The 11,694-nt window shown below is 36.7% G+C and overlaps 1 protein-coding gene across 7 annotated transcripts in view; it reads right to left on the bottom strand.

The window, feature by feature from the left end:
• Window positions 1-1,061: 1,061 nt before the first annotated feature.
• Ogdh (oxoglutarate dehydrogenase Nc73EF) overlaps window positions 1,062-11,694 on the bottom strand; it is a 111,661-nt gene continuing 101,028 nt past the window's right edge. For all 7 annotated transcript variants that reach the window (XM_071690112.1, XM_071690117.1, XM_071690113.1 and 4 more), the window contains one exon: window positions 1,062-1,801. In XM_071690112.1, the coding sequence (XP_071546213.1) occupies window positions 1,702-1,801 (100 nt within the window). In that variant the 3' untranslated portion in view covers window positions 1,062-1,701. The remainder of the gene's footprint in view (window positions 1,802-11,694) is intronic.

Genomic DNA, 11,694 nt, shown 5'->3' with positions numbered 1-11,694 from the left:
AAAGGAATCCTCTGACATGCATCATGTGTTCTCTTTCACCAAGATAATCTTTTAACCATTAAGAAGTCTCCCTTTTATTCCTGACTGAGTATCCAGCTTCTTTACCATCTTCTTATGTGGAACAGTATCAGATGTTTTCCAGCAATCTAGATTCACTCAATCCATCTAACAGTCTAAAACAGAGCTCTTTCTCTCATGGAAGTATTAAGAGGCTCATTCCAAGACCTCTTTCCCTGAATTCATGTTGTCTCCCACATTAGTAGCTCCATCTTTGTAAGCAGTCAACACTGTTTTCTCACTGTCTTTCCCAGAATTTTACAAACCAGGAACATTACAGAGACTGGCTTGTAATTTTGTGGAACTTACCAGTCTCCTTAAACTTAAGTGTTATTTGCCGTCTTCCTCTCCTTTGTATGTTTGCCTCTATCAAATGACATCTTAAACACCTTTTCAAGTGATTTCTAAAGTAATGAATAACTTATTACTACATTATGAGGAGAGCATTCTATAATTGTGAGGCCTCATCTGAACTCTCCCAAGCCCTTACAAACTGCTGGCATTCAGTGTCTATTGGGTTGGTTTATTCCAACTATCAACTACCATTATAATAAATCAGTACTTCTTAACATCCTTCCTGTCTTTTTGACCAGCTTCTATTCTTGTCATGACCAATAGTTACTCTGGTGCTTGATCTCTTGAAAAACTATTAACTATTAATACTGTCCAACTCATTTAGAAACTTAAAGCTTCTATTGTGACAACTTTGTAGCCCTCAGCCTCTCATTGTAACTCAGTCCTCTTAATTCAGGTAACACTATAGCTGCACTTCTTTGTATCCTTTCAATCAGATCTTTTGTGATTCTTTAGATGTGTGTGTGTGTGTGTGTGTGTGTGTGTGTGTGTGTGTGTTCACAATTTCATGCAACTTGGGATTCCTTCAAATATGAGTTTATATGATATTTTATGACTTGGGGTCCAAGATTACATTCTGAATGTTAGGCAGAATTATCACTCACCTTAAGCTCTTCTCACTCAGGATTCCACTTCAGTGACAGACTGTAAACTTGAAGGTTAGCTTTAATAACTTTAAAATATATGTTAAGTCTTTACATGTCTGATGCATATCTACAGCCTCAAACTACAATGTTACACTACAGTGCTTAAGAAGATAAATAGAGAAAGAAAAAAACAACAGCTAAGGAATAACAAGAACGAAAGGAGAACGAAAGGTAAAGTTACACGAATAAATTATTTACAGTGCCATATACTCTTATCACGATTTATACAATCATAGCATTTCTCTTAACTTAAGATTATAAAGGCAAAATCTACAAAATACTTAGTTCATTAAAATTCTTTTATACAGTACATTTAAAGTACTACAATTAATCTTCACATTCAGTTTTCTTTGTCAAAATTTCAGTCTAATTAATCAAAATTTCCTGAGATTTTGTTGGGCTGCTTATTTTGCTTCAGCAAATCATCTGCAGCATTATCCTTATCACCATCAAATGCTAAATAAAAGTTTTTCAATCTTAAGAATTTCACTTAAATGCTGAAAGCAATTACAATATGAATCACTGTTTGATAATTTCAATTCAATGTTATATCCTGCTTTATATAGGTCAATACAGACAGACAGACAGACAAAGAATATATTAACAATCGATAAATCTTTTAATATTCCTGCAGGTGCATATTTTAAAGAGCGAGAGAGTCTTCCAGGAGCTGCTTCACTTCACGGGTATGAGTCATCTTGTTGCCAGTTGCAGGAGAAGCGGAGACAGCTCGGCCAGCATACCTGATATGGCACAAAAAGTCAACTTCTGTTAATAAAAATATCCCTTTAGTTTCTTCATAAACATAATCTTAATTAAAAGAAAGAAAAAATGAAAAGCCACTGAAACTTATGATTAAAATGTCTGCAATGCTAGGATGAAATGATAATGAAAGCTATTGTACAATGCCTTTCTCAATTGTTCATACATCAAATGACATGGTATACAGTATAAAATGATTAAATTTTGAAATTTATAATATAAACTTACTTTTCTATTTTCACCTTTACAAACAAAAATGATTTATTCTTCTCTTAATTACTGCACAGACTAACATGCCTCTGGTAAATCAAGGGGAGAAGGAAGGAAGGACAGAAGGAAGGAGGTAAATGGATTGTCAGAAGAAAGATTTTCATTACAACCCTCCCTATTAAATTGTTGTGTTATGACATTTCAGCCTTAGTTAATGATCTATTACCAATTCTTAAACTATACATCATTTTATCATTTACTACTAGTTTGCTCCTTTAGGACAATGGTTACCTCACTTGCTTAAGAGAATTTTTCTGCTTACTCATATTACAGAGAGCTAGCAACTACAATGATCACGTGAAAAAATTAAAATGTACAATATTTAGCCTTGTTTCAAGTTACAATTCAACTTTTCAATACCCAGATGAATGGAGATGTGTTGTAACCTGTTTGAGGATGACTCTACAACTAATACCCTACTGAGAATAAAATATAAATAAAGATGAAAAAATTTTACAATGTAGAATGAGAGAGATAGCAAATTAAACATTATCTTTTCTCATAAATCCATAATAACTGGCACAAGCTTAATGCACCAACCAAGCCCTAACTCATGAAGCACTTCTGACCCATTCTCATGACATCCCTACTCTCAAAGACCACACAAACATACTTATGAGGCAATACTCATAAATTAGCTACAAACCAACCTTCTTGAAACAAAAGGGACTCCTAAGGCAGTAAGGAAGTGAGTAAAATACACTTAGCAATAAAATTACCATTCTTATGTTATTTGTACTTGAGTTGTATATTTGAGGAGGTACTTATACAATGAGTATGGGATAAAACTAACATTTGCACTTTGAATATTTGTACATTAAAAGAATGTAATCTAAAGTTAAACCACTATTTCTTTCAGTGGAAAGGATCTTGAAGTTTTCTTGCAGAAAAAAAGTCAAAAATGACGTTTACATATGTCAGCAGATAAGATACTTGATTCCTGTGGATTATTTTTTGGATATAATTGACATGAAATAAAATTACATTACAATTAAGTTACATAGATAACTGACAATCTAAGATTTTTTTCTGGTTGTGAAATAGGACATCTCTATGTACTGATAAGTGTGCCTTCCAATTTAATTGAATATTAGAAAGGCGACATCCATTTAAGTATGTTTCCAGTCCTACCACAGTAAACCATGTAAGTAGAGCTCAAGTCCTGAAAGGGACAAATTAGACAATGAGTTTGTTGTATATTTGTGGCCACCTGTAAATGATGTACCTTGAAATCTGACCCCTAGCCTATGAGAAAAGAATGAAGGGGAGGTTGTCTGAAAACAAAAGCCTGTGCCTGGCTTAGGCATAATAAGGTTTCAACAGTAACAACCCTCTTCCTCCATGATCTGATAAAATGTAAATCTTCCAATGTACTCCAAGAAGAACACTGAATATCCATTTTTATATATATCTTGTACTCCAAAAATCCAAAATTTAGAGTATTCAGGACTAATCACCTTTAAGCATCAGTTTCTAGAGCTGACTGCTTTGTTTAATGTTTGCTACCATAGCTCATGGCACCAATCAGTCATCATTCTAGCTGTCAGAAAGCATGGCAGTAAAGCTCAATAATTTCTTTGCTTATCTCTGATACTTTTATAAATTCTAACCTTATAACGTCATACACAAAGTATCCAAGTGCTGCGAGTAGTATTGCAAGTAGGAAGCATACTGCACTTACCATTTTGCAGAAAAAGGAAATCATACAAAATTAATGCTGGGTGCATAATGGTGTCACCCAAGTGTGTCTTGTGGTGTCTGTAACATGACTGTATATGATAACATAAATCAGCATGAAAAGCTATCAAAATTCTAATCTGAGTGACTCTAAGTAAAAGCACTGCTAATCATGAATCAACACATGAATCTAGATCATCAGACCCTGATAGGATTATGTAAGAGTGATTTACTAAATTTTCTGGTAAAAACATATCTATTTCTTGGTCAACTTTATGTGCAAAGACCAAACTAATTACAGTTTTGTAAGCCTTGTGACTTACAGCTGAGTGCTTGCATCAATGGAAATTTCTTACCAAAATGTGCAGTTGAAAAAGTCTTGGCAAACAAACAAGCCACTGAAGTGTGCTTATGAATTTTCTAAGATGATAAAAGATGAGACCAGATTCTTATGGCACCACTTTCAAAGAAACTGCATGACCATGCTTATGAATGCAAATGCAGCTGCCACAAGTACAATTTACATGTGGTAGGAAAAAAAGCTCATCCTCATGCTGTAAAGTAGTAAAGATGTTGCCTGTGATTTAAAGAACCAATAAATTGGCCTAGATTAAAAGTCTTCCAACCAATGAGTGGTTTGAAAATCATTATGTGGTGGGAACTTGATAACGATGCTGTAAAGCTGTATTCTTAATGAATTACATGATTGTTTTCTACAGGGATAACTGTTTTGCACATCCTGATGCTGATGTGCTTGTATCTACAAACATTTTTGTGATATTTCTTCCTCTCACTATAATTTACTGATCCAGTCCAATAATCAAGCAATATAAGTATTCAATAAAATTCATTTGTATGGATCAGACTAATTTTTCTAATTTTAGGCTTAAAAAAATTCAGATACAAGTAAAATACTAAAAATCTGAGTTTGTAAACTCATAAACTCCCATATTCCACGGCCCTGTGCATTATGTTACAGCTAACCTGGAGCATGAGTTTCTATAGTTAGTCACTACGTTTACCAAGCACAGCTATTGTCCACACCAATGCTTACTCATTAATATCACTATCTCAATCAGAGACAGATTACTTGGTTATGAATGTATTTGAATATAGCTTCTGAAGTAATAGTATTCATGTTCTTATACTTGGATAAGATAATTGAAGGTATTCATGCTTGAATAATACACAAAGTATTCATATTCATATCTTAATATACTGTAACTTAATGGCTTCCCTACACAGCTGCCTCATTAATGGCTTTTGGCTAGCCAGATTCAAGTGAAGGGGGGTGAGGTCAGATTAAGTCATACATGCAACCAGGTCTCCTTCCCAACAACACCCACCCCATCACACACTATTTGGTCCTAAGCTGACCCTACTGCTTTACACATCATGTTCCTTGACCTGATCACCACCCCAGAGGATATATCCTAATGATGTCATAAGAAATGTTATTCCTTGCATGGTGCTTTCCTACATGTGTGACTGCCATTGTTAGCCAGTCATTTCAGTGCTCTGATTGCTTAACACTGTTGATTATAATCCCTTTGAAACAAAGTTGATATCACAAACTTCTTCTTGGTAGTATGTTAGTAATCTAAAAATGGAAACTAACTAGAGAAGTTTCCTATGTATTGCTCTGTATTATATATCTGAATGTATATCAACAAGTCTTTGAAAATAAGGTGAGCTTCAGCATCATTGTCTACCATACTTTATCAGTAATACATATTATTCAGCCAGGTATTTATGAATGTATTCATAAATACATTGAAATGTATTTGTATTTGATAATTCATTCTTCTCCTACATCCTTTATTTGTATTCATAATAAAATCAAGTATCAGCATCTGCATTCAAATACTGGTGTCCTGTATTCACCCCATCCCAGGTCTGAGCATGTAGGAATAAAACTGTATATTTCTTGGTCCTCTGGGTGATGTTACCATCAGTGCTGAGCTTATCCTCTCGGCCACCCCTAGATAAGTATTTCAAAGCTGCCTCACCCATAACAAAATTCTACCAATCCATATTCATGTTTCAAAAACAATGGGAGTTTAATTAATGTCTGGAGAAGTCAGCAACTTTACAGATTTATGTAGTTGTTTCAACATACTTATTATTTATTTATTTTATATTTTATTTTGCTTTGTCACTGTCTCCCACGTTAGCGAGGTAGCGAAAGGAAACAGACGAAAGAATGGCCAAACCCACCCACATACACATGTATATACATACACGTCCACACACGCAAATATACATACCTATACATCTCAATGTATACATATATATATATATACACACACAGACATATACATATGTACATAATTCATACTGTCTGCCCTTCTTCATTCCCACTGCCACCCTGCCACAATTGAAATAACAACCCCCTTCCCCCTCATGTGCAAGAGGTAGTGCTGGGAAAAGACAACAAAGGCCACATTCGTTCACTCTCAGTCTCTAGCTGTCATGTAATAATGCACCGAAACCACAGCTCCCTTTCCACATCCAGGCCCCACAGAACTTTCCATGGTTTACCCCAGATACTTCACATGCCCCGGTTCAATCCATTGACAGCACGTCGACCCCGGTATACAACATCGTTCCAATTCACTCTATTTCTTGCACGCCTTTCATCCTCCTGCATGTTCAGGCCCCGATCACTCAAAATCTTTTTCACTCAATCTTTCCACCTCCAATTTGGTCTCCCACTTCTCCTCGTTCCCTCCACCTCTGACACATATATCCTCTTTGTCAATCTTTCCTCACCCATTCTCTCCATGTGACCAAACCATTTCAAAACACCATCTTCTGCTCTCTCAACCACACTCTTTTTATAACCCCACATCTCTCTTACCCTATTATTACTTACTCAATCAAACCATCTCACACCACATATTGTCCTCAAACATCTCATTTCCAGCACATCCACCCTCCTCCGCACAACTCTATCCATAGCCCACGCTTCGCAGCCATATAATGTTGTTGGAACCACTATTCCTTCAAACATACCCATTTTTGCTTTCCAAGATAATGTTCTCGACTTCCACACATTTTTCAACGCTCCCAGAACTTTCGCCCCCTCCCCACCCTATGATTCACTTCTGCTTCCATGGTTCCTTCTGCTACCAAATCCACTCCCAGATATCTAAAACACTTCACTTCCTCCAGTTTTTCTCCATTCAAATCTACCTCCCAAATGACTTGTCCCTCAACCCTACTGTACCTAATAACCTTGCTCTTATTCACATTTACTCTCAGCTTTCTTCTTTCACACACTTTACCAAACTCAGTCACCAGCTTCTGCAGTTTCTCACACGAATCATCCACCAGCGCTGTATCATCAGCGAATCACAACTGACTCACTTCCCAAGCTTTCTCATCCACAACAGACTGCATACTTGCCCCTCTCTCCAAAACTCTTGCATTCACCTCCCTAACAACCCATATGTAGCAATAAAATTTTGTCAACTCCACCTTGACCTGCCACCCTAAGCCATGGAGTAAGTTTGCCTATTCAGAAATTTGGCCATGATTTTCATGACTTCTGCGCTTATTATGAAATTCGAATGTCACTAGGGTAATAGTGGTGGATACAGTGCAGCAAAGAACCACACTGTCTACTTATATGGAAAAAAGGGAAATCTCACAAAATGAGATAAGGATGAAAAGGTGCATAACCTGAGCATGTCTTATGGTGTTGGTAACATGATTATATATGATCTCAAGATTCAGCACGAAAAGCTATCAAAATTCTACATTTAAGATGAATTTAATAAAGGCACTGCATTGCTAACTGTAAATCAAAGCATGAAACTAGATCAGCTACCTTTGACAGTCTTGTGTACTAAAGGTTTATACTACAGTGTGTCACTGCACAATTGTACCTATTTCTAGGCACTTTTGTGTGACAAGCCAGCCAATTTACTGAGAAATTAATAGTTAGTCCATCTTGTAATTTTACAGATGGATGGCTGCATAAACCTAAGAAGTTTCACAGAATTTGCTACCTCAGAACTTATAGTGTCAAACCTGTGTAAAAAAGCAGGCAACCGAAAAGCATGCTGATGAGCTTTCTATGTTACCAAAAAATTTCAAATGTCATTCTAAAACAGATCTACTAAGTGAATGAGATTGATTATTTTCTAAGAAATATGCTTGCTGTAGTGTTTGGCAAGCAAGAGGCAAGGGTGAGAGTGACTATGCTTGTGGGTTTAAACATGGTTGGCTTACATAAAGGTAACTTCATGATACAGAAGAGTGCACATCCTCGGGCCCTAACAGGAGTAAAGGTGTTGCCCATGATTTAGAGAAGAAATAAACAGAACTGAAGGTAATTGTATGATGGAAACTCAGCAATACTGTTTAAAGCTGGATTACCAAAGGAGTTCAAGACTGTTTTCCTCCTGGATAACGTTTTTGCACATCCTGATGCTAATGTATTAGAATCTAGTAATGCTTAGCAACATCTCTTTCCCCAACTGTACAGCACTTCACAGATCCAGTCCAAGTATAAAGGAGTAATGCATGGCACTGAGAGCAACTAAAGAAAAGAATTCATGTAGGGTGTGGTTAATGTATTTCTGATTTATCTGTTGACGTGCTACACAAATTTAAGAATGCACATGAATCAGCATCACACTCAACGTGGAAAAATGCAAACATTAAGGCCGCTTTGAATACTCAGTGGTCAGAGAATGATGACAGTGAAGGCTTCATAATTCAAAGTGAGAAGATGTGAAGAACAAAACTGTTACAGTAAATTAAGGGTGTGAACAGGGAAATGACCAAAAACTTGCATGGAGATGACACTGCAGAATGACTGAATTAATCAATGAAGCAGCTGTAGTGTCCCAGACAACAGATAAAGAGACTGTCAGCATGGTTATACATCCAACAGAAGCATGGGGAAAGTTAATATAATAGAACCACTTCGGATCATGGGACAGCAAAAAGAGAACAATTCATAAGGTTCTGCAAGCAAGGAGTTTCATCATCTAGCATGAAATGATGTGTATGTACATACCATACCCAGGAGACCCTCATCAGGGCATAAGCTTTTTAAAGCATCTGACACTTCAAAAACTGTTTAACAGGGCTCCAGAGAATTGCAAACATCTAAAAAGTTCAACTCCAATCCTTCAATAAGCCTCATTACTGTGTATGATACAATCAAACCACTGTTTATCTCTAATATCACTCTATGCACACTAGCACCAACTCTCACATAGAACATAAGAGCTGCATCCTGCCTTTAATGTAGCCTTAACCTCAGATATGCCATATGATAGCTATAGCACTGCAAATCTTATGTAAACACCAATCTTCATACATGGCAGGAGTAGAAACAAGGAGGGATTTGGGTAAGTACGAAGAGTAAATTCTTTAAATGGCTGTCAAATGTTTCATATAATACATATTTACACACATTATAAAAAAATAATACAACCTGCAAAAGGTATAAAAAAAAACCCGCTACGTTAATTACAACCAAGAGAAATCTAATATGTGCACAATGCTTTGTTCCAAGTACCATGGATTTTCAAAACTGCACCTGAATTTGCATCTAGCAGTTACCTAATAAGCAGTTAACTGACTTCCAACTGGATGTATTAAGTGGAATAAACTGTTTCACATTATGCAGTTAGACCTTTTGTATAGAAGTGATGGAAGTAGAAGCAGAAGCAATAAAAAACAAAAGAATTTCACCAGAGATGTGCAAAGGAAAATTTAATCAACTGTACATACATAGGCAAAAGAGCAAGAGGTTTAATAATGCCCTTTGGAGCCACAAAAAGTATGGAAAAGATCAATGTAATTCGCTGATTACTCTAAGATCAAAATTCTACTAAGAAGGTATGTTCAAACATCCTGATATAAAATCTTAAATTTTACAATACCTTAAAATCATAAAAACAATGAGTTGGTAAGAGGATGAGAAAAACCCCATACTCTGTGTCAAAAGGAAATGAATGCCCCTACCTTGATATCTAACCTAGCAAGAATTCTCCTGGCAAGCCTAATCATAACCAAACATTATTTTACCATGTTAGGGAGAGATATATAAAGTGAAAAAAATTGTCAGAAGAGCACGTAGCCAAGATGGTATACCCATACAAGACATATCATGAACGAGAGGATGTTAAAAGTGATTATAATGCTGACTAACAACACTTTCAAACTTATATATACACCTATAGATTGTGACGAGAATAAGTAAAGGCAGCAAGTATGAATTATGTACATGTGTATATATGTATACATCTGTGTATGTATATATATGTATACGTTAAAATGTATAGGTATGTATATGTGCATGTGTGGACATATATGTATATACATGTGTATGTGGGTGGGTTGGACCATTCTTTTGTCTGTTTCCTTGCGCTACCTCACTAATGCGGGAGACAGCGACAAAGTATAATAAATGAATAAATAAATAAATAAGACTGTAATATTTTTTTCTATTTTCAAAGTATGTTTCTTCTCTTCTTTTCACTATGGAACATAGCTTTCTTCCTTTAGGTACTATCTTCTGTTGCCCACAACTGAACCCTCTCTACCAAATCTATATGTCCCTTTAATCTGGGTCACCAAATGATGATGGGCACTCCAAAATTGGTGTACATATATTTTTTTATTGTACTCAGTCGCCATCTGCCGCATTAGCGAGGTATCGCAAGGAAACAGTTGAAAGAATGGCCCAATCCATCCACATACACACATACATAAATGCCCACACACACACACACACATATACATACATATACATACATATATATATATATATATATATATATATATATATATATATATATATATATATATATATATATATATATATATATATATATAAACACAGACATATACATATATACACATGTACACAATTCATGCTTGCTGCCTTTACTCATTCCCGTTGCCATCCCGCCACACATGACACCCCCCCCCCCTTCCCCTGCATGCGCGCGGGGTAGCGCTAGGAAAAGACAACAAAGGCCACATTTGTTCACGCTCAGTCTCTAGCTGTCATGTATAATGCACCAAAACCACAGCTCCCTTTCCTCATCCAGGCCCCACAGAACTTTCCATGGTTTACCCCAGGCACTTCACATGCCCTGGTTCAATCCATTGACAGCACGTCGACCCCGGTATACCACATCGTTCCAATTCACTCTATTCCTTGCACGCCTTTCACCCTCCTGCATGTTCATGCCCATATCGCTCATAATCTTTTTCACTCCATCCTTCCGCCTCCAATTTGGTCTCCCACTTCTCGTTCCCTCCACCTCTGACACATATATCCTTTTTGTCAATCTTTCCTCACTCATTCTCTCCATGTGACCAAACCATTTCAATACACCCTCTTCTGCTCTCTCAACCACACTCTTTTTATTACCACATATCTCTGTTACCCTTTTATTACTTACTCGATCAAACCACCTCACACCACATACTATCCTCAAACATCTCATTTCCAACACATCCACCCTCCTCCGCACAACCCTATCTATAGCCCACGCCTTGCATCCATATAACAATGTTGGAACCACTATTCCTTCAAACATACCCATTTTTGCTTTCTGAGATAATGTTCTCACCTTCCATACATTCTTCAATGCTCCAGAACTTTTGCCCCTTCCCTCACCCTATGACTCACTTCCGCTTCCATGGTTCATCCGCTGCCAAATCCACTCCCAAATATCTAAAACACTTCACTTCCTCTAGTTTGTCTCCATTCAAACTTACCTCCCAACTGACTTGTCCCTCAACCCTACTGTACCTAATAACCTTGCTCTTATTCACATTTTCTCTCAGCCTTCTTCTTTCACACACTTTACCAAACTCAGTCACCAGCTTGTGCGGTTTCTCACCCGAATCAGCCACTAGCACTATATCATCAGCAAACAACAACTGACTCACT

Source organism: Panulirus ornatus, chromosome 48 (genome assembly GCF_036320965.1).
Source record: "Panulirus ornatus isolate Po-2019 chromosome 48, ASM3632096v1, whole genome shotgun sequence".
Classification (NCBI taxonomy): Eukaryota; Metazoa; Arthropoda; class Malacostraca; order Decapoda; family Palinuridae; genus Panulirus; species Panulirus ornatus.
The sequence above is the reverse complement of the archived record's forward strand: the minus strand, read 5'-3'. Positions and strand labels throughout refer to the sequence as shown.